At 41.6% G+C, this 22,166-nt stretch overlaps 1 protein-coding gene and 1 pseudogene across 1 annotated transcript; both read left to right on the plus strand.

Annotated features, from left to right (window-relative positions):
• LOC108041706 overlaps nucleotides 1–21,062 on the plus strand; it is a 33,932-nt pseudogene extending 12,870 nt beyond the window's left edge.
• On the plus strand, nucleotides 10,026–12,296 carry LOC108038760 (glycerophosphocholine phosphodiesterase GPCPD1-like). Its single transcript, XM_017115587.2, has one exon. It carries the CDS (start codon nucleotides 10,146–10,148, stop codon nucleotides 12,183–12,185), a length of 2,040 nt encoding a protein of 679 aa, XP_016971076.2. The 5' UTR covers nucleotides 10,026–10,145; the 3' UTR covers nucleotides 12,186–12,296.
• Nucleotides 21,063–22,166: the final 1,104 nt, after the last annotated feature.

The following is a 22,166-nucleotide window of genomic DNA, read 5'->3' on the forward strand; positions in this document are numbered from 1 at the left end:
TCTGTTTAAAAGTGTCGTCACTTGATGAATGCCACTGCGACTTTCAAGGATGCGTAATCGGGACTAAAGCCGTCAGATGAAAGAGAAACTTTTTGCACTCAAGGCAGTGGACCCGGCTAAGTAGGCTACAATTTTGAGCTCAAGATTTCCCCGCTCTAAAGAAAACGCGGAAATACACCAGCTGCATCTTAAATATCTGTCTTTCTGTCTTCTGAGTAACAAGTGAAGGTAGGTAAATACATCGGATGGGAGATACAGCTCGACTGTCACCCTAATTAAATAACCATTTGGCAAATCCAGTTAAATCGCTGTCCAGTTGTTGCCGTCAAGCCCACAATGCTTTATCATAATTGCAAGTAAATTAGCAAATCCCTCCCTCGGGGCATGTGGTTAAGCGATTGTATCGAGCACATCCTCCGTCCCTCCCCATGAATATTCAATCCAATCGTTTGGCCGACGACAGGCTGTATTCATTGGCATTAAATGTGTTCAATGTGCACGGCAAGTGCGGAGGATGGTCCTCGTTTCCCCTTCCGCGGGGAGGAACTTCCCGATTCCCTTGTGGCTCGTTGAAGGCCCCATCCGTCCGGACCCTCCGGACGTCGAAAGTTTCCCTCGCAGTAGCATTCGGATTGCCATTTCCCAGTTACCGCAATCAAAGGCACACAGAAGCATTTATATTGAAAGTTACCAATTGCCTGTGAAATGCCATAGCAGATTTTCCACAATCCCCTACTTCCTTCCCCTTTAAAAAGACATACACACACATGCAGTTGGTAAAGATTTCGGGTTACTTTCCAAAAAGTCAGAGAAATAGAAAAAACCAGTATATATGTATATATGTCTGAACTAAAGCCGATTAAGTTAAGAAGGTTGAACAATACTTTTTCGGTTGCCTTGCGACAATACGTTGGGGTTTTGTTCGACATGTTTTTTTTTTCATCCAAATGGAAGTTTGCAACTTTTTAGGAAGAAGGAACAAAAATATCCACTATGGCAATTTATTTTAATTCCCTTGCGCACAATTTATTTAGTTGTTTCTTTTTAAATAAACATTTTTAGCTTTAAAATCAGGAAAATAAAAATGCACTATCCAAATTAAAGTACCAGTAGTTGCATCTTGTTAAATGCCTTCAGTATCTTCAGCTGGAGAGGAATATTTTTTTGGTAGCCCACACTTGAGCCACACATATGTGAAACTCTCGGCTGAATTTATTTTCCACCTCGTATTTACCTTTTCCTCCTCCACCGCAAGTCTCCTGCCATTTGTCACATACTTTTTGCAGCAACTTTGTTGATATTCCGCACAGTTTTGTCACCTTAAGAAACTCAGAAGCTCTTAGTCCCAAAGGAGACCTTCAAATTCCATGTCGGGTCCTTATCTTGGTTGGCTTCACACAAAAACTTTATTTCAGGAGAGCTCGAAAATATTTTGGTATGCAACGGGACTATCCTGCGCCCAGATTTGCAGTCATTTTGGTGAAAGCAAATTTATCTGGCCAAAGAGGAAAAAGTGGAAAAATATTAGCTAGTAAGTAGCATATAAATATGTGCGGATGTCGGGAACAGAAAGCCAGAGGATTTCCATATTGAACCAGGGAAGTAAAACCGAAAACCGAAAAACGTCTGCCAATGCCACGACCATCAGAGCCCGGAAATTGAACTGAAGAATTGGGCAGAATGCGTTGGGAGATGGTTGTGTCTTCTGCCTTACTTGTGTATATTATGTGAAAGTACCCGGAGAGATGCAAGACACGTCTATGTGCGCACACATGTGGGTCCTTCATTTAATGTGCACACATTACGGGAGTCCTTAAAATGCCGCAGTTTTCTGGGACTTTAAGCTGAAATGACTGCGGATGCTCACTCGCGATTCACTTTAAAACGCGCTGGAGGCCGTAAAAATTGGGCGGTTTGCGGGGACGGAGGGTTAAGCGATTAAACAAAAGACCTGGCAACAATTTCGGGTGAATGCCTTAGAGAATTTCTGCACTTTTTAAAAGACTTTCACAACGGCTTCGCGGTCAACATTTTTGTACGAACAATGGCTTACGGAACACTTTAATTAATTAAAATTTTTTCTTTTCTCTCACTTTTTTGCCTACCTAAGCTTATTTCGATTCAGCTCCGTGGCTCAAACTTTATGGGCTGAGTCAAATAAAACTGTAAAAACTATTGAATTGTTAAAAAGTTTCCTTGGCACGGAATTTTTCAAGAACAAGGCTAAAAAGGCAATATTTTTTTACGAAATAAAAATATTTTTTTACCCAGTTGCAACTGTGTGCATTGAGTAAAGCAAAACTTTTTCAATTTTGCATTTTTATTCGCTGTTTTATATGCGCAACATAAGCAACACTTGTGTACACATTCGGTTTAGAAATGTTATTCTTGTTTTTATTTCTGTAGCGAGAGTATCCCTCTGGTAAAATGGTTCATAATTTTTCATAACTGCGCGTTACCTTCGTTTTCACCGCCATAACATAAAATTATTGGAAAGGGAAGTGAGGATAGTGAAAGTTGGCAGGGAGTTAACAATGCGTAGAATTAATGGAAAAGTGTGGCGTGTATTAGGTTGGTAATTTCCTGGAAAATTCTCCTTTTCCCTTGGTATTTTGTAAACATGTATTCTCTTTTCTGTGCTAAATATGGTACCTCTGCTTCCGATTATTCTACGAATTGTCAAGAATTGTGGACACTAAAATTAATTATTCGCATTATTCAACATTTGTGCTTCCTGTATAAACTGCGTCTGCCTGAAATGGGCGGACGGGGTCCATTAATATTTGGACTGCCAGCACCGTCGGCTTTCTACTTCTTTATACCCCCTCACACAGAGAGCATACAATATGGGGTAGAATCTATAATAACACTGAGAACAAATATGGCGTATCCTTTCCGTATTGGCGTATTGATTTTGAGCAAGCTTCCTCGCCATTTTGACCAGACACAACTGAAGTTATTATTACTGATAAGCCTTGGGCATAATTTTCATTCATTGGCGAATCATCTGTCATTGTCTTCCAAATTACATCTAATTGTTTGAAACTATCTTCAAACAGCCGGTATCTCTGTAAGAAAATTGTTAGAAATGTCCAATTGTCTCTCCCTTAAAACATATCACTATGGGGAATTTGCCCGATTTTTTGGAATAAATGTATTTTTTAAAAGTATGCCGATTTCCTTTTTTTTTTTTTTAATGTATTAAGAAAACATCAAGCTGTTTGGTAACATACCGCAAATGTTAACTTAAAAGTCTAGTATTTAAATACCAACTGTTAAAGTCAGCTGTTGCAAGCGCACATGGTTTGTTTACATTTTGCTTAACTTTGAAGTTCACTTTCAAATCATTATCTCTGCAACAAAATGACGTAAGACAGTCAAATTTGAAATGATTACCAATTCTCCAAGTATGTTCTTTATGAAAATACTTATATGTTGCTTAATATGTGCGTCCAATTTTAACAATTTGTAAATGTAGCAGGTGATGTTTTCGTTTGGGTGTTGGAAAGAAAGTTGAACTTTCAATAGAGTTTTAAAAAAATGTTTAACTTTGTTCAGTGAGTGTCTATATCCATGTTGTAGAGTCATTCATTGCGAATTCATAACATATTGTCTCATCGTGCGCTTCGTGCGACTTTTCGCGTAATTTCATTTTTTAGAAACCAATCTCTTGATGAAAAACGCAGCCCTGCTGGAAGTTTTGCATAAGCAAAAGGGTCTTCGAGAAAAAGAAGATGGCGAATTCACTTTTGTTAGCAAGCAAGTTGATTCCACAGTCGAATCTCCAACTTTACAGATGTTCTTTAGAGAGCTATGGATACTTCAGACCCCATTATTTCATCAACAAATTTGAAGAAGCGCCTCCGAAAACATAAGCTGCTTTCTCTTCCACCAGAAGTCATTCAATTGTTATTATGCGAATATGAACGTGGAGAGGAGTCTTTAGATGTTGATGATTATGAAGAAGAAAACGACTATGATTTTTTGAAATTAAAAATTAAGAGCATATAGAGCTAAATTTGTTATAAAAAATATAAAAAATTGGGTTTGGGGAGGGGGGGTATACTTTTACTTTTCCAACAGGTGTGTATAGGTATGTAGAACACTATAAAAATAACCTCACTGAAATATGTTAAATAGTTCGCGAGTTATTAAACTATTCCAAAAAATCGGGCAAATTCCCCATAGTGCATAATAATATGTTTTAAGGGAGAGACAATTGCAAGCTTTATTTTACAATAATCCTATTCCAAAATTTCAATAAAAGTCATAAGAACTATTGCTTATATGAGTTAAGCCACGAAATCTTTAAAAAGTCAATTTTTTATAGAGCATTCTGAATGATTTTTATAGCTTAAAGGAAGAAAGCATTATACATATATGTTTTCAAATGTATAACTATATATTGTTTAGTTCCAATAGTAAAAACTTATTAAATTAAAAAACCATTTAGGGAATAGTTATTTCTTGTGTACTGAAAACTTGTTAAATTAAACAACAACTTTGCAAATAGTTATTTCTTGTGTACGTCCATCGTACATTCATGTGGGTCTTCGTATTCATATTCCCGTGGAAACAATAGCCAGGCAACCAATTCAGTCGTCGCCACCTGCCAACTCTTTCTGTTTGCCCGGCACAAACAAGTCTCGGTGAGCACTCGCAGGGGAACGTGGCATGTCCTGGGAATCGGGAGACGGGCTCGCTGGGACAGCGGGCGCAGGTCCTGGCAGACGGACACATGCCACAGTGGAAACTGATTTGACCTTTCTACGGGGAGCGGGTCGGCAGAGGCCAGCTCCTGGGTGTTTGCTCTATGTCCCGATGCAAGTGCAGGGGGTGCCACGGGGATATATGTGGCCTAGTGCCTTGGCGCCAACGAGTGAAGTCATGGACTTTCTGCTTGTCAGCCTTCTCTTCGCCAAGCGGACACATACCTTCCGACACCCGCAAATATGTATAACAAAGGGTGGGAGGCGCCGTAGGCTATATTACTTTGACTGCACGGCACAGTGGCCCATTCCCCGTTTTCTTAAAGTTAAAAATTAAACAAAGTTTAGTATTTTCATTGTTAAATTAGTTCTCAAGCTTGCGCTGACCACACAACTTACCTTGCTCACATACAATAAAGTAATATATAAATACTTAATGAAGTTCATGTGATTAGCACATTAACTTTGGTTTACAAAATGTAATGCAGAGTAAAGCCGGAGCAACTCATAAATTTCTAACAAAATATAGAGCATCTGTAAACTAAAAACTATTCAAAGTGCTTGAAAAAATTTTTTATTTACTGATACGTTGAGAAAAGTGTTAGAACGGAACATTAAGATGCTGTTCCTAGTCATTTCTATCTTTGCTCAACCCTAAAAACTAATTCATTTATGTTTCTCATCTGTTTTTGACAGACAGTTTTGCTTAGAGTTGAGTGCAAATGTAAATTACAAAATGCATGGGTAAGTTTGAAAGGGAAGGAAAGTTTAAGAAATAAAGAGAATGTGATATCAAAAACATGAAAATACACTTTTTCCAGACAATTTTTCTGTTTTGTGAGCAATGATTCCTTTTGTTTTCTTATTAAAAACAGATTAAGGAAAACATATTGGAAGGGAATACAATTTATTTGCTCTTTATTTATTCTGATTTGTCAGTAAGAAAACAGGAATGTGAGCTTACATCGAGCTCCTGAAAATTAAATATTTTTTTTTTATTTTATAATAAAATTGAATGGATATAATACAGCCTAGAGCCCAAGGTGACAGCGTTGGCATCGCGATTGTTTTCTATTCCTTTTCACTTGTTCAGTCACTTGCCCCTCGTCACATTTCACTGCATACTGACAGGCGAACACACACACACTCACAGCTAAGCTCTCACACACACAGTGCCACACATGCACACTTCTACAGTCAATGTCGTTTGCCGTTTGTTGTTGGCTTTTGTTGATATTCTTGTTATTGTTTGGAATTCCCATACAAAAACGTAACTAATTTGCGCCCGAGGATCTCACGCGTCTCAAATGTATTTTGCGCCAGGACTTTGGGTCCTTAAGTGGCTTTGTCGAGTCTTAGGAACTTTGTCATTGGGCTGTGAGCAAAGGAATTTGCTCTTGTCAGACCCCAAAGACGGAAATCAAAGTACTTGGCAACAACATCGAGCCAAAGAGGAGCAAAAACCCCAGGCTAAAGGGCGAAAGGGCTGAGACTTGGAAAGCCGCAGCAATTTTCTTGTTCCCATTTGTTGCTTTGCCTGTGGTTGGCCGACATGTAGATGCAAACTCGCACAAAGAAGCCAGCTCGGAAGGCTCAAATGCCAGTTGGCTACATGCAAACAACGGCATGACAGGCATTAGAGGTGGAAAATGTGTCGATGTTTAAAGATTCGAAACCAATCAATTTAAATATTCTTCTTTGTTGACGCTTCAAAGTGAAGCATAATTAAGAAAATAAATTTTCGTTGGTAAATATGTACAAATTTTAAGAAATTGTAGTAGCGGTTTCATGGGGGTATAGATTTTTAAAATGAGAGAAACGAAATTAAGTCGCTTTTAAGATTTTTTTTTATTCAGAGCTTTATTGAAAAATGAAAACTTCCGATAAATTGCCAACTCTAATCTACATGCACATGCACACACATATCCTTTAAAATAGATTCAAAAACGTAATCAATGACTTCTTCGTTTGTTTCTTTCTAAATCCCAGTGAGTCATGGAATTAATTTGTTTTAAAGCAAAGCCGGAAATTGAATTCAACTGACCCTACACATGAGCGCAAAGCTAAGATCAGAAAAACGTAAAGAGAAACAGACTCATTAAATTTTTATTACATCGCAGTATTAAGCTGAATGTTCAGCCATGTGTTAATCTATTTACGAAACTGCATACCAAAAAACACATACATGAATGGGCAAAATGAACGATAAATACCAATTTAAAGTTGAACGGTTTACCAACTTTTACCGGCGGAAGTCCGTCATCGCATAATTTCATATTCATTTTTATTTGCAAACTTTATTTTTATAGTTTTCGGTTTGTTGACAGGGATTAACTAGTCAAATGTGTTTATTTTATTTTGCACGTTGAATTTGAAAGTTTTTCTGTGGTTAAAGGCGTTTGGGTAAAAAAAATATATCAAGAAAAGTGACCACCACAATATCCTTTTTCACTTTAAGTTTCTAAATGACGCAGAGATGAATCATGTTATTATGAACTGCCCTCAAAAACTTGTATATATATGTAGCTACAAATAGCCAAGCATTTTGTTTTGTAGCCGATGTCCGCAAGCTCTTTATACAATTTCGGGAACACATTTGATGCCACATCCTCCGGTTTGGGATTGTGTCTCCATTGTGAGGAGAACAATGTGAACATGACACGTCCGATATGGTCATGGCTTATGGCTTAATGAAGCGAGCACGTAAATGAATGTCAATATGGCCAAAACCAACAGGGCAGCAGCTACAGCTACAAAAACCCGGATGAAGGGTAAAGTGTGGGGTCAAAGGAAAAGGCGAAAAGCCCCTCGTAATAGTTGCCACGCAGCTTTGACACCGTGCCCCACACTTTAGGGGTTAATGGCCGGATCGTCGAGATAGCTAGGCTAAATCTATTGTCTGTAGGCCAGGCTGAAAATTGATGAACACTTTTCCAGGCCATTGGTAATTCGATTTGGCATGTGTGCGAGTTGAACAACTCTTGCTGAATTTTATTAAAGTTTTGAGAAATTAGAAGGACTTACACACGCTTCATAAACCGTGTGAGGTACACTCAAATACAAAACTGTTATTTTATTGCATCTAAAAGTTTTTGTGGTGTTAAGTATTAATTTTAATTAACGTGTAACCGAAATAAAGTCAATTGAGAATTAAATACAATTTTATTAAGATTGGATAAAAAGAAAGAATTTCTTTCGAGTATAACTAAAACATCTCATAAATATTATCAGTTTAATAAATTTTCTATCAGCTTTTTCCTAAGATTTAGTTTCTTTTAACAATTTTTTGTATTCTATGTTTAAAGAAAAAATGTTATATTCAAAGTTACAGACTTGATTTTTAAAAGTTGTTCTATATTTATTTATATGGGAATTAGGGGACTGTATAAACCTTAATTTGGAATTCAATTTGTCATTTTTCCTGCGTGCATTTGTTGCCTTTCGGCTTTTTGGCATGCGGAAGCTCACTTAAGCCGCTGTAATACGTGCATATAATCCTTTATGCCAAAACACATCAGCAGGCAGCAGCGGGTCCTTGCCAACTCGAGGGCAGGGAGGAGGGGGCTGATTTGCTCGTCCTGGCTGTTGTCGTATTTGCCAACAACAAACAAGAGGCGGTAACAAAAAAACCACAATACATTCTGGGATGTTTGGCTTGCTGACGCTCTCAATTTCCTTGTTTTGCGCACGGGGCGTATGAGTAATCATTTTATTACGCGACCCCCGAAAGTATGCAGCCCACCGAATATCAGTTGCCAACACATGTTGACCTTCCTAGTGTGTATATGTATGCGTGCGAGTGTTGGGTGTTCTTTGTGCTTATGTCTTTTATTGCACTGGGCGAGACCCCTTCATTACGTATACGCAAATTTGTCTGGCCCCAAATTAAAATAAATGCGCTAAGCATGCCCGAAAAGTTGCTGAAAAACATTTGCACATTTTCTCGTTTACGACACCCATCCTCCCACAGTCGTATATTTTCGTTATTCTGACTTCCCGCCTAATACGCCTGTGTATGTGAAATTGAAAAATAATAAAACCGTATGATTACGTATTAAACGAAGGATTATGGCTCAAGGCGATGAGCTTTATGGCAATTTTGTGAGTTTTCCCTTGCCAAATATCTTTGGTTTGATAAGCTGCAAATAATAATATTCAGATTTTGAAGAAATGCTAAGATTGTAATATTATTATCAAATTTTATCATTCATGAAATACTTAAAGTTTAAGTAGCCTAATATACCAGGTGCTATTATAAAGTAAAGCAATCTTTTAAATCATTAAAGTTTTATTCTGATGATTAAGTCATGAATTTTCAGGGTGATGCGCCAGATAATTGTGTACCAAATAAAATCTAATGCCTTGCATCATTGACTGCTTCATCACCTAGAAGCGTCCTTGTTGAGCTAAACTTTATGCATTCGCTGCTTTATAGTTGTTATTTATGTCAAGCCATAAACGAACCCCTCCAAAGAGTTTGTGTTGTATCGTGCTCCACTTCGAGTTTCCAAGTTTTTTACCCACCAAACCAACCGGATCTCCCAAGGCGACGTCACTCGTTTTTTGCCCGCTCTGCATTTCCCTCGTAGCTTCCTGTATGCTGTACGTGCTTGAGTTTTTCTTGGCAGCCAACTGATTTCAAATTTTCACATAATCGCGTGTTGCTCATAAAACCAGTAGACAAAAAAGGAACACCTTGTGAACGTGCCCCAGAGAGTAGTTACATTTGGGATGAACCAGAAGTTAAAGGAACTGCAATCATGGTGCGAACCTCGAGCGGTATAATTTACGCAGATTACCCTGCGAGCGCTGTAAGCCATTCGCTATTTAGAACATTGTTATTACTATTTCAGTGCCACCTCTGCCGACTGACTCGAAAGGAAAACAGAACGTTACAAAATGGATAATTGAGCTAAGCGGATAAATAACACGGAGGCTGACAAACTTTCACCATGTAAATTGCTCGACTGGGGGTCAGCCACCACATAAGGGGAGCTCCGGTCTCCGGACTCTGGTCTTTGGTCTCGGGTCTCCGTATGTGGCCATTACATTCCGTTCCCATTGAAGGTTAAGCTTTTGCGCAACACTCGATATCAAATTCATTTAAACTGCCACCCGTTCGTCGCCCGTTGATGACGATGACGTAGGCACCACCCCAAAGCTTTCGATGAATCTGAATCCGTATCTGTATCTGTCTCTGTTTCTCTCTCTGTATCTGTATCTGTATCGGCGGGGTGCACGAGTCTAGGGCACACGTGCATGAACAGAATAGGTTTGACCACCGGCCAGACGAGTCGCATTGAAACCACGATAGTGTGAAACCTTATCGTGTCGCCCACTCGAAGATGAGGCCACTGCCATAAATCTCGCCCTGGTGATCCCAGTTCCCCCAGAAAAGCAACCCCAGTCGCAGCGCGATCGCCGTCGAGTGCAGACATGTCGGTGTCCTGGTCGAAGACTTTCGTGGCGTTCACCGTCGCCTGGCTGAGCACCCTGTGCCTGCTGCCCGTGGAGACCTTCTGCGACACCTCCTACTACGAGAAGTACTACGCGGCTCGGCGCTATGTTCCCCTCAAGCGCAACGCCCCGCTGCTCTTCAACTTCACCCTAAGGCTGCCGGATTCCGATCAACTGGCGGCGTTCGAGCGACCCGCCCTGGTGGGCAACCTGCCCGTTTTGGGCGCCTGGCAGGCGAAACAGGCGCTGCTCCTCAATCGCACCGCCGTGCACAATGTGTGGACTGCCTCGGTGGAAATACCCCAGAACAGCAGCGTGGAGTATCGCTACTTCGCGGCCGCCGTTGGCCAGAGTGGAGCCGTTCAGATCCGCCGCTGGGAGTCGCACGTCCAGGCCAGGACCTTCAACACCACCAAGTTCAGTGGCAACCGAAGCGATGAGTTCGGACTTATAGCAGCACAACGCCAACTGTCGCGTGGCTGGCTGCAGGACTCTGGCAGCATCCTGCAGCTGAAGGTGTTCCGCGAGGCTCTCAGCCTGGAGGAGCAGCCAGAACTGGGACAGGGAAAGCTGCGCCTGCGACTGCAGCCCGTGGATCCGAAGAGCCTGGCGCCCATCCTCAGTTCGGCTCGCGCCAGTGTGGAGTATGTGCGAATGGCGTACGCGGACAGCACACTCCGGGTCCAGCCGGAGTACGGAGTGCCCTACGCCTCCGGCGATATCCTCATGTTCCACGTGAGCCTGGAGCAGCTGGAGCGGGTGGCCTTCCTGGTGGAAGTGTACGCCGAACAGCCGGACGCGAGCCTGGTCCGACTGCTGGGTTATTCGCACCTGCAGCACACCTCGTTCCCCGGCACCGAGGGCAGTGTCTCCATCGACCTCATCTCGCCACTCTGGCAGCGCCTGGTGGGCGAACTGCGGCTGGAGTACCTGGTCATCCGACCCATGGAGAAGGATGGCTTCGACCTGCGCACCAGCTTTGCCAACTACTGGCGCTCCAACTGGACGGCGCTGGAGATTGGCCACCGCGGACTGGGCAAGTCGCTCACGGTCACCTCGAATGCGGCTCCTCTCATCGAGAACACGGTGGCCTCCATGCTGGCCTCCGCCGAGATGGGAGCCGATCTCGTGGAGTTCGACGTGCAGCTGACCAGCGATCTGGTGCCCATCATCCACCACGACTTCTCCATTCGCGTCTGCATCGACTCCAAGACACCAACCAGTCGCGACGACCTGACCGAGGTGCTGCTGAAGGACATATCCTACGAGCAGCTGAAGGACCTGAAGACCTACCAGATCGTGGGCAACAAGATCGTCGAGTATCCGGCGCACAACAACGTGGAGCCGCCGGAGCAGCGGCTCTTTCCCACTCTGCAGGACTTCTTTGAGCAGGTGAACCAGAGCACAGGATTCGACATCGAGATCAAGTGGCCGCAGCAGAAGGCGGACGGGCAGTTCGAGAGCGAGCAGACGCTGGACAAGAACCTGTTCGCGGACCGCATCCTGGCGGTGGTGCGGCGACACGGCTGCGGGCGGCTTAATGTGATCAAGAGCTTCGACGCGGATCTGTGCTCTCTGCTGCGCTTCAAGCAGCACATGTACCCGGTGCTCTTCCTGTCCAGCAGCAAGGAGAACGCTTTCACCGATCCGCGAACCAGCACCGTTGAGCAGAGCGTCAACTTCGCACAGGCCTTTGATCTGGGCGGCATTTCGCCCAACGCCGTGTTCGTCAAGGCGGATCCTTCTGTTGTCCAACGTGCCCGCGCACAGGTCCCCATCGTCCTGCTCTGGGGATCGGACCTCAAGGACCGCGACTCCATCAACTGGTTCCTGCAGCAGGGACCCACGGGCGTGATCTACGATAGGCTGGACCTCTGGCTGGGCGCCAACAGGACGAGTGCCTTCGAGGCGGAGCAGGATCTGCCCGGCTACTTCCAGCTCCAGTGCGATCCGGCGCCCAAAGTGCGCGAGCTCAACTCCACCATTGAAAGCATCCTGAGTAACGTTAACTTCCTGTAGTCCCCGATTTTTGTAGTGCCCCAAACGATATATATTTTAAGCCATAAACGAACTAAACGAACTCGGGAATTCTCTTTATTAAAAAGTAGTAACAATAATATTGTTTTAAAGGCAAGCCGAAGTTTATATACTCTTGCAGTTATTACAAATCGACTACATTTCGATTTCTATGCCTTTAGTACAAAAATTAATTTCGGTCAAAAGTTTGTAACTCATTTCCGACCCTATAAAGTATAGATATAGTCCGTCCGTCCGTTTCTACGCAAACTAGTTCCTCAGTTTTTAAGCTATCTGCTATCTAACATACTTTCCCAAAAGTTGTCTATCTATTGCAGGTAGTATATAAGTCAGAACGAGCCGGATTGGGCGTCATATCATATATCTCCGTAGGAACAATCGGAAAAAATTCAAAAAACTTATAACTTTGTTGTTTTTAAGTTTTACATTTTTTTGTTCTTTGGGACTTGGTAATATTTACATATTATAGAATTACGGTTGTAATTAAATTAAAATCGGACAACAATATCATATAGCTGCCATAGAAACGATGGCAAAATGCAGCGCAAAATTGACATAGCTTCATTGTTTTTAGTATTATTGGCATAGAAATCAAAATGTAATCGCTTTGCAATAACTTTCTTGTTTGGTATAAAGATATGCTTTTTACGTCCTGTTAAAGAAAAAGAAAAAATGAAGCCATTAAACTCGGGATATTTGATTTGATTTATATGCGCAATTTCAGCGCAAGTTTTGACAGATACTGCTATTGTTTTTGCGCTGGTAAGCATGAACGTGAACTTGAAATTTAAATCTTTAATGAAATCATTGCCATCAACCGCTGTCCCACATGTCATGCGGCGGTGGTTCGTACCCATTTCCATTTGCATTCGCATTCCCACACCCACCCATTCCATTGAGTTGGGTGCTTGGTGCTTGGTGGATGGATGGTGGATGGGGATGAGGGTGGTGGTGCTGACGGATCGGCTCGATTCCCTCTTTTCGCTCCGTCGGGATGCTGGGCCAATTACCTGCTGCCCGCATATGCAAATATTTAGGCATTTATTGCGGTCATTTATCCTCTCCGTGGGTGTAAATTCTATTTAGCAATTTGTTGCAACTTATTTGCTTGCAGCGCCAGCTGATGGAGGCCTACATCAGGCAAAAAAGAGCCTCGCCCGGAATGATCCAGGCCAGTGATCTCCAGATCAGCCGGCCGATGTCCGGGATGAGCAGCAACAGTCGCGAGCTGCAGGCCTACGACGGACCCAGTTCATCCGCTCGCCCCAACTGACCAACGGCAGCCCCAGGGGCGTCACTCCGGTTGCCATGAACACGAGTCGCAGCCGGAGCACCATCAATCAGGAGGGTAAGTGACCATACACTACAAAAAATATACTCAACATAAGCAATTCCATTTAACATTTTATTGCAAGGCAAAACCTAAGAACGGGATCAATAATATCAATTATTAAATATATATTTATAATATTTTTCTAAAATTTCTAAAAATATTATTAATTTTTGGATTTTTAAATGAAAGAACTAAAGGCCTAAGTACTTTTTGCTTTTAATACACTTGCAGAGGGTATTATAATTTCAGTCCGACCCTAAAAAGTATTTATATTCTTAATCAGCATTACTAGGTCGATCTAGCCATGTCCGTCTGTCCGTCCGTCCGTTTCTACGCAAACTAGTCCCACAGTTTTAAAGCTATCTGCTTGAAACTTTCCCAAAAGTTGTCTTTGTGATGCGGGTAGTATATAAGTCGGATCGGGCGACTATATCATATAACTCTCATAGGAACAATTTGAAAAACAAATTCAAAAAATTATAACTTTGTTGTTTTTGGGATTGTTTTTTCTTTTGTTCTTTGGGATTAAGTAACATTTAAATATTTTGAAATTACGGTTTAATTAAATAGAAATCGGACAACAATAGCGTATAGCTGCCATAGAAGCTATGGCCAAATTATTTTGATTTTTTGATTTTGATTTGTTTTTTTCTAATCAGAAAAAACGAAAGTTTAAAACTTTAAAAACAATCCAGTAAAATAAATTTTTGTTCAATAAACAATATATATTACAAATATTTGCAATTTTAAAGTAATATGTTTACTAAATAAAAGCTATTGAATAGTAAATAGATATGCTTTTGTTGTCCAAAAACGTGTAACGAGAAGACAAACCATTAGATTATTACATTTTCAAAATTCATTTTTCCCCATCTTATAGAGGAGATCGCATCGCACGATCTGGAGGACGAGGAGAGCAATTAACTCGACGCAATCTCAAAAACCACATGCACGCCAGCATTCCTTCAGTGATAACCAGGACGAGGACGACTACACCAACCGCAATGTCGCAGGAGCAGCACCAGTGCGTCCCGCCGGAATGGCCTCGTCGCCCTACAAGGATGCGCTGGACAGCAATGAGACGGGGAATGGGACTGGCGGGGAGTCCGAGGGGTATGTCATCGGAAACATCGAGTCCTCTATAAGTGCCGTATCACCCGGGACCGCAAGGGCATGGACCGCGGTCTCTTTCCCATGTACTACTTGCACCTGGAGCGGGACTACGGTAAGAAGATATTCCTGCTAGGAGGTGGGTTAAAACTATATACCCCTTTAAGGTGCTGTCACCTAAAAAAAATTGATTTGATTTGCAGGCTGCAAACGGAAGAAGAGCAAGACATCAAACTACATAGTCAGCTGCGATCCCACGGATTTGTCCCGCAATGCCGATGGCTTCTGTGGCAAGCTCCGCTCCAATGTGTTCGGCACGTCCTTCACCGTCTTTGACAATGACAATAAGGAGAGCACCGAGAGCCCACGACTCGACCTGGCCGTCATAATATATGTAACAGAGAGTAGGCAAGCAGATCTACTAAAGGCACACTGGTTAACAGCAGCAGAAGTCGTACAGCAGAGTAACAGCAGCAGAAGTCGTACAGCAGAGTAACAGCAGCAGAAGTCGTACAGCACAGGAGTAGCAGAAGAAGTAGCAGCCGAACAGGACAGTAGCAGAAGAAGTAGCAGCCGAACAGGACAGTAGCAGAAGAGAATCGAAGCAGCCGAACGTGTGTGAAAGAATCAGCAGAAAGCAGCAGCATTTATCCAGCAATTTAATAAAAGCCAATTATTATATTCAGTAACTGTGCACCGCGAAATAATATTAATAAACTGTACTAAATAATATCTCACATTTGGGGGCTCAACCAGTCGCGAATTGCCAGTGAAAAGTGATAAAATGCGCAATCCGCATGTCTCAGAAACAATTAGATAAAGCGAGACAACAAAACAGTTTGGTGCCACATTCCTCAAAAGCCGCCAGCAGAGGAAACGAGACAACAACCAGAAGGAAAGAGGATCAGAAAAAGAAAACGGTATCTTCAAGCAGACTACCGGTAAGGGTATTGCGCAACAGAATTATTATGACAAATGAAAAGGAACCACAAGATGAGAAAGTGGAAATATACGAGGGCCCAAGTGGATCAGGGACATGTGGAAACAATCGCCGAAACGACACCAACGTCTTAGAACAAAACACGCAGACTCTCCAAGATTTGGTTCAACTTCTCACGTTGAAAATTACCGCCGATGAAATTGACAAAAAAAATGATGCGAAGCTGGTAGTGGAAAATTTTGCCAAAATAATTCCTGAGTTCAGTGGAGAAAATATGTCTGTGCAACAGTGGTTTAATAACTTCGAATTAAACGCCGACGCATATGGGCTTAACGACAAGCAGAAATACGTACAAGCTCGTGCCAAAATGACATGTACAGCCGCTCTTTTTCTCGAGTCTACAGAAGTGTACGAGTACAGTCAGCTGCGTCAACAACTTGTAACGGAATTCGAGTGCGATCGTGTATGCAGTGCCCAAATTCACAATCAGCTGTCTGTGCGAGTGAAAGCAAAAAACGAAAGCTTTCACGAATACATGCTACAGATGAAACGCATTGCTGCTCGTGGGACATTAGACACTGAGTCGGTAATTCGGTACATTGTCGACGGATTGAGGCTTAAAACGGATTACAAGTACACCTTGTATGGATGCAGTTCTTACAAGCAGCTAAAAGAGAAATACGAAATCTACGAACGAACGCGTCAGATCGATGATAATGTGATGGTGAAGAAGAAAGAATCACAGCAGCTCGCAATGAAGCCCGAGCACAACAGCTATGTGAGGAAACTGCACTGCTACAATTGTGGATCCCAAGAACATCTACGCAAGGATTGCCGAGCTGCATTAAAGTGTTTCCGGTGCAATCAGAGTGGTCACATGTCGAAAGATTGCCCTGGTACGGCTGCCGTAAACGTAGCATACGAGGAAAAACGCCTTAAGTCTCTGAAAATCAACAATGTGCAAGTCAAGGGGCTCATAGACACAGGTTCAGATGTTACCCTATTAAAAATGTCCGTGTTTGAGAAAATGGGTAGCGCGCTCTTGCAGCCAAGCTCTACAACTTTAAGAGGACTTGGAAACAATATCACACGCTCCGCTGGTCAATTTATGGCAGAAGTGGAGATCGACGGTATGTGTCTGGCACACAAGCTTCTTGTGGTGGCCAATCATGCCATCGGATGCGATTTGCTGCTGGGATATGACTTTGTATCCAAATTCACAATGAGGTCTACGCCGGAAGGATATCAGTTTTCTCCTCTGAATGAATAGGCAACTGTGAACACGAATTAGTTAAGTATATATAATTTGGTTGAAGAAAATACTGATATTGATGTCCCCTCACAGTACAGAGATACCGTCCAATCTATGATTGAAGAATTTTCCGAAAAGAAGCAGACTGCTGTGTGCCCGATCACGCTGAAAATTTTACCAGATGAGAACATAACACCGTTTCGACATGCTCCAAGCCGAGTGGCTATTAGCGAAGCTGATGTAGTCAAGCTGCAGATTGATATATGGCTGAACGCTGGAATAATACGGCGCTCATCCTCAAATTTCGCCAGCCGCACAGTAATCGTCAAGAAAAAAGATGGGAGCAACAGGGTCTGCGTGGACTATCGCCAGTTGAACAAGATGGTGCTAAAAGATTGCTTCCCCGTTCCAATCGTTGAAGATGTGCTTGAAAAACTGGAAAATGCAAAAATTTTCACCATAATGGACTTGGAAAATGGTTTCTTTCACGTTCCAGTCGAAGAAAGCAGCAAGAAGTATACAGCGTTCATAACGAAGGAGGGCCTTTTTGAATTCAATCGAGCTCCTTTCGGTTTTTGCAATTCGCCAGCAGTCTTCATCCGCTTCATTGGTCATGTGTTGCAAAACCTCATAAATGAAAACATTCTGGATCTTTACATGGACGACATTGTTATACACGCCGAAACTGCCGAAGAATGCCTGGAAAAGCTAAAGAAGGTCTTAGATGTAGCAGCTGAATACGGGCTGAAGATGAAGTGGAAAAAATGTCGATTCCTGCAGTCCTCAATAACATTTTTGGGACATCAAGTTGGAGGAGGAGAAATTAAGCCAGGACCGGAGAAAACCAAAGCCATTAGAAAGTTTCCAATACCGCAAAACATCAGGACGGTGCAGTCGTTTTTGGGATTAACTGGGTTTTTCCGCAAGTTTATAAAAAACTATTCACTGATCGCAAAACCACTAACGAATTTGCTGCGAAAAGACGTTAAATTTAAAATGGGTCTGGAAGAACAGCAGGCGGTCGCCATATTAAAGGAAGCATTGGTGAGCGAGCCGGTGCTAAGACTCTACCGCAGGAATGCAAAAACTGAGATACACACCGACGCGTCGAAGGATGGGTTCGCAGCTACGCTGTTACAGTGGCATGAAGGACAATTGCATCCGGTCTTATTCTGGAGCAAGAAAACCTCGGAGTCTGAAGCACGACAGCATATACAAGAAGCCAAAGCTATTTTTCTCGCATGCAAAAATTCCGTCAGTACATACTCGGCACCAACTTCAAGCTTGTAACTGATTGCGCCGCTTTTAAGCAAACGTTAAGCAAGAAGGACGTTCCGCGAGAGGTAGCCCAATGGGTACTGTACCTGCAGGACTACAGTTTCGAGGTGGAACACAGACCAGGAGAGCGGCTGAAGCACGTGGATTGCCTGAGTCGATACCCAATTGATGTCATGATGGTATCGTCGGAAGTCACAGCAAGAATCAAGAAAGCCCAGCAGGAGGATACGATGATTAAAGCAGTCTCCGAAATCCTGAAAAGTAAACCATATGACAACTTTAAATTAAAGGCTGGTCTGGTGTACAAGGTTGTGCAGGGAACGGATCGGTTAGCAATACCGAAATCGCTGGAGAGAGAGATAATAACAGAGGCACACAACGCAGGCCACTTTGCCGTACAAAAGACAATGCATGCCATACAGCAGAGTCATTGGATCCCACATCTAGAAGGGAAGGTACAGCAGATCCTAGGAAACTGTATGTAATCTACAACAAAAAGTTGGGCAAAAAAGATGGGTTTTTGCATCAAATCGACAAAGGATCAGAGCCGCTTCATACTATACACGTAGACGATCTGGGACCAATGGATGCTACTTCAAAGCAATACAAGTACATCTACGCGATGGTTGACAGCTTTAGCAAGTTCGTATGGATGTATCCCACCAAAACAACAGGTGCAGACGAAGTCCTCAAGAAGTTACCGGAATGGTCGGACATCTTTGGTAATCCAGCTCGTATAGTAAGCGATCGCGGAGCAGCATTTACGTCGTCTAGCTTTGAGGAATTTGTGAAGGAAGAAAACATCGAACACGTTTGGAGCACCACAGGAGTTCCAAGAGGCAATGGACAAATAGAACGTGTAAACCGATCCATCCTGAGCATTATTTCAAAGTTGTCGTCGGAGGAACCTGGAAGATGGTACAAGTTTGTACCTCGAGTTCAGATGGCTATCAATGGCACAGTTCATGAATCTACAAAGCGTTCTCCATTTGAGCTGCTGATCGGGATAAAAATGCGTTGTAGACCAGATAGCGATATACTTCAACTACTAGAAAAGGAGATGGTTGATAACTTTGATGACGAAAGAAAGAAAATGCGACAAGAAGCAAAAGATAATATTCGGGAGGCCCAGACAAAATATAAGGAGCAATTTGATAAAAAGCGAAAATGCGAGTACGGATACAAAGTTGGAGATCTCGTCGCCATCCGTAGAACGCAATTCGTAGCTGGGAGAAAGATGGCTAGCGAATTCTTAGGTCCATACGAAATAACAGAAGTGAAACGAGGCGGACGTTATAATGTACGAAAAGCAGCAGACGTCGAGGGACCCAAAAATACGAGCACGAGCAATGATAACATGAAATTATGGAGTTTTTCTGTACACAACGAGGAGGCATGGTCATCAGGGACTGATGACTAATCAGGATGACCGAATGTAACAGAGAGTAGGCAAGCAGATCTACTAAAGGCACACTGGTTAACAGCAGCAGAAGTCGTACAGCAGAGTAACAGCAGCAGAAGTCGTACAGCAGAGTAACAGCAGCAGAAGTCGTACAGCACAGGAGTAGCAGAAGAAGTAGCAGCCGAACAGGACAGTAGCAGAAGAAGTAGCAGCCGAACAGGACAGTAGCAGAAGAGAATCGAAGCAGCCGAACGTGTGTGAAAGAATCAGCAGAAAGCAGCAGCATTTATCCAGCAATTTAATAAAAGCCAATTATTATATTCAGTAACTGTGCACCGCGAAATAATATTAATAAACTGTACTAAATAATATCTCACATATATGTGAGTAATAACTGGTTAACTGAAATAGAAATTACGAAAAATAGAAGGCTGCCTCAGGCTGAAAGATTTTTCTTTAAGACTAGTCAATTTCTTAAAACTCAGTTTTAGGTACTGCGGTTCTTAATTTTTGGCATATTAACTTTATGGTAAGATTTTATGCAAAATTAGATTAAAAACAATTAAATAAAAACAACTGATTTAAAATAATTATTGTTACTGAATTATACAAATTACTTTGTATACAAAGTTTGACTGCGAACGAATATTCAAAGAACGGTTTGCTTAACACAACATTTTAAAGCTCAAATGAAGAGATCATTTTACATCATTATACCATTGCAGAGAGTATTATAATTTTGGTAAAAGTGTGCAACGCAGTAAAGGAGACATCTACGACCCTTTAAAGTATATATATTCTTGATCAGGATTGCGTCCTGAGTTGATATAACCATGTCCGTCTGTCCGTCCGTTCGGCTCTGCTCGAAGTTAGCTTTCCTTTCTTGTTTTCTTATAAGAAACGATTTAAACGATTTACTCCTCGTTAATAACTTAGTTAAATAAAAATTAATTTAATTTGGTAAATTTTAATTACAGGACAGGAATATTCTGGGATTCAAGGACCCTCGCAACATGACTGTTATACTGTCGGGCATGAGTGAGCACTTTCCAGCGTGTGAAGATCAGTTCTGGGGATCCCAAGCAGCATGGTATTCTGGACCTGTGAAAAATGAAGGTGAATCGATTATGATTCCCAAATAAATACATACTGATTACTTAATATTTTCAGAACGTGGACAATATTGTGGAGCTCCACAATAAGATGTGGTGTGGAATGATGAAACGCAGTCACATGTTCCACGACTCCGATCCCAAGTAGTGAAGCAATTTGGGCGCACCTCTGAGGACGTCTTCACCATGGACTATCGCTATCCACTACACTTATACCCTAAAGACAAGAAATTCGCCATATTAGTGTCTTTAATGGCATCGCACCATGAAATCTAGGTTAAATTTTTCTAAAATTAAGGACGATCCTTTCTAAAATCTAAGGCAAAAAACCTAAAAACAATAAAAACTTTTTTTAAAAATAAAAAATATTTCTTAAAAGTAGGGCATTTTACCATAAATTTTATGATATCACCAGAAAAGTCGATCTAGCTATGTCCGTCTGTCCGTCTATCCGTCCGTCCGTTTCTACGCAAAGTAGTCCCTCAGTTTTAAAGCTATCTGATTGAAACTTTCTCAAATGTTGTCTTTCTATTGCAGGTAGTATATGGACATGGCTAGATCGACTTTCCTGGTGATACTGATCAAGAATAAATATACTTTATAGGGTCGGAAATGTCTCCTTCACTGCGTTGTAAACTTTTGACCGAAATAATAATACCCTCTGCAAGGGTATGATAAACAAAAACATCATCGTGAAACCTCAATTTAAAAACATAAAATCTCTATGAGCCCGTGGGGGCTTTTTTGAGTTGATGGTCTTGCCCAGCGGGTCTTTGGGAAGTCCTACTCCCCTTCAGAGAACTCACCCTTCTGGTTTCAATAAATGTGGCCGATTTAATTTTAAGTCTAAGCCGACACTTAACCTCGACCTGGTACAATACCATTAATACCAAGAATAAAGGCCCAGAGCAAGCTAATTCTTACAAATATTTTTAATCAAATAATATATCCAGTTTGACACTGAAAATATTCGATTTATTCTTGCAAAAATATTCAAATAGTGAGCAGAATGAATACTGAGTTCAGTAACTGCTAAAATATCGCTTCCGATTTAATTTAAAAACTTTTTAATTTTAATCGTCTGAACGTTTTTACGTAATATTTATTTTAAGAAATAACAAATGAGCCCTAATCATAAAGAAAATAAATTGGTAAAGAATAGAAATATAAAAATATTTTGTTTTCTTGGCATACATTTTTATCGGCAATGTCTAAATATATGAAAAGCTGGAAACAATTTAAATGGCTGCACTTCAGTAAATAAAACAAAACAATTGCTTACATCTTAATTGTATTTATTAATATGAATACAAAAATATATGTTTATTTAATTTGAATTGATCTGAACAGCTTTTATTTAAAAATGTCTTAAGCGTTTCCCAGAAAGTGCTTCATCATTTGTGTGTAAGCCAAATAAAAAAGGCAAAGTATATTAGACAGAGTTCTATGAAAACGTAAATGACTGCCGGGCACGAATGACTAATATCCTCCTTTCTTAATTTTATGCAAATTATCAAGTAAATGCGAAAATATTTG

Source organism: Drosophila rhopaloa, unplaced genomic scaffold (assembly GCF_018152115.1).
Source record: "Drosophila rhopaloa isolate 14029-0021.01 unplaced genomic scaffold, ASM1815211v1 contig_115, whole genome shotgun sequence".
Taxonomy (NCBI): Eukaryota; Metazoa; Arthropoda; class Insecta; order Diptera; family Drosophilidae; genus Drosophila; species Drosophila rhopaloa.

Bases quoted from the DNA above. Each gene is read 5' to 3' on its own strand.
- LOC108038760 (XM_017115587.2), top strand. From the start codon at position 10,146: ATGTCGGTGTCCTGGTCGAAGACTTTCGTGGCGTTCACCGTCGCCTGG.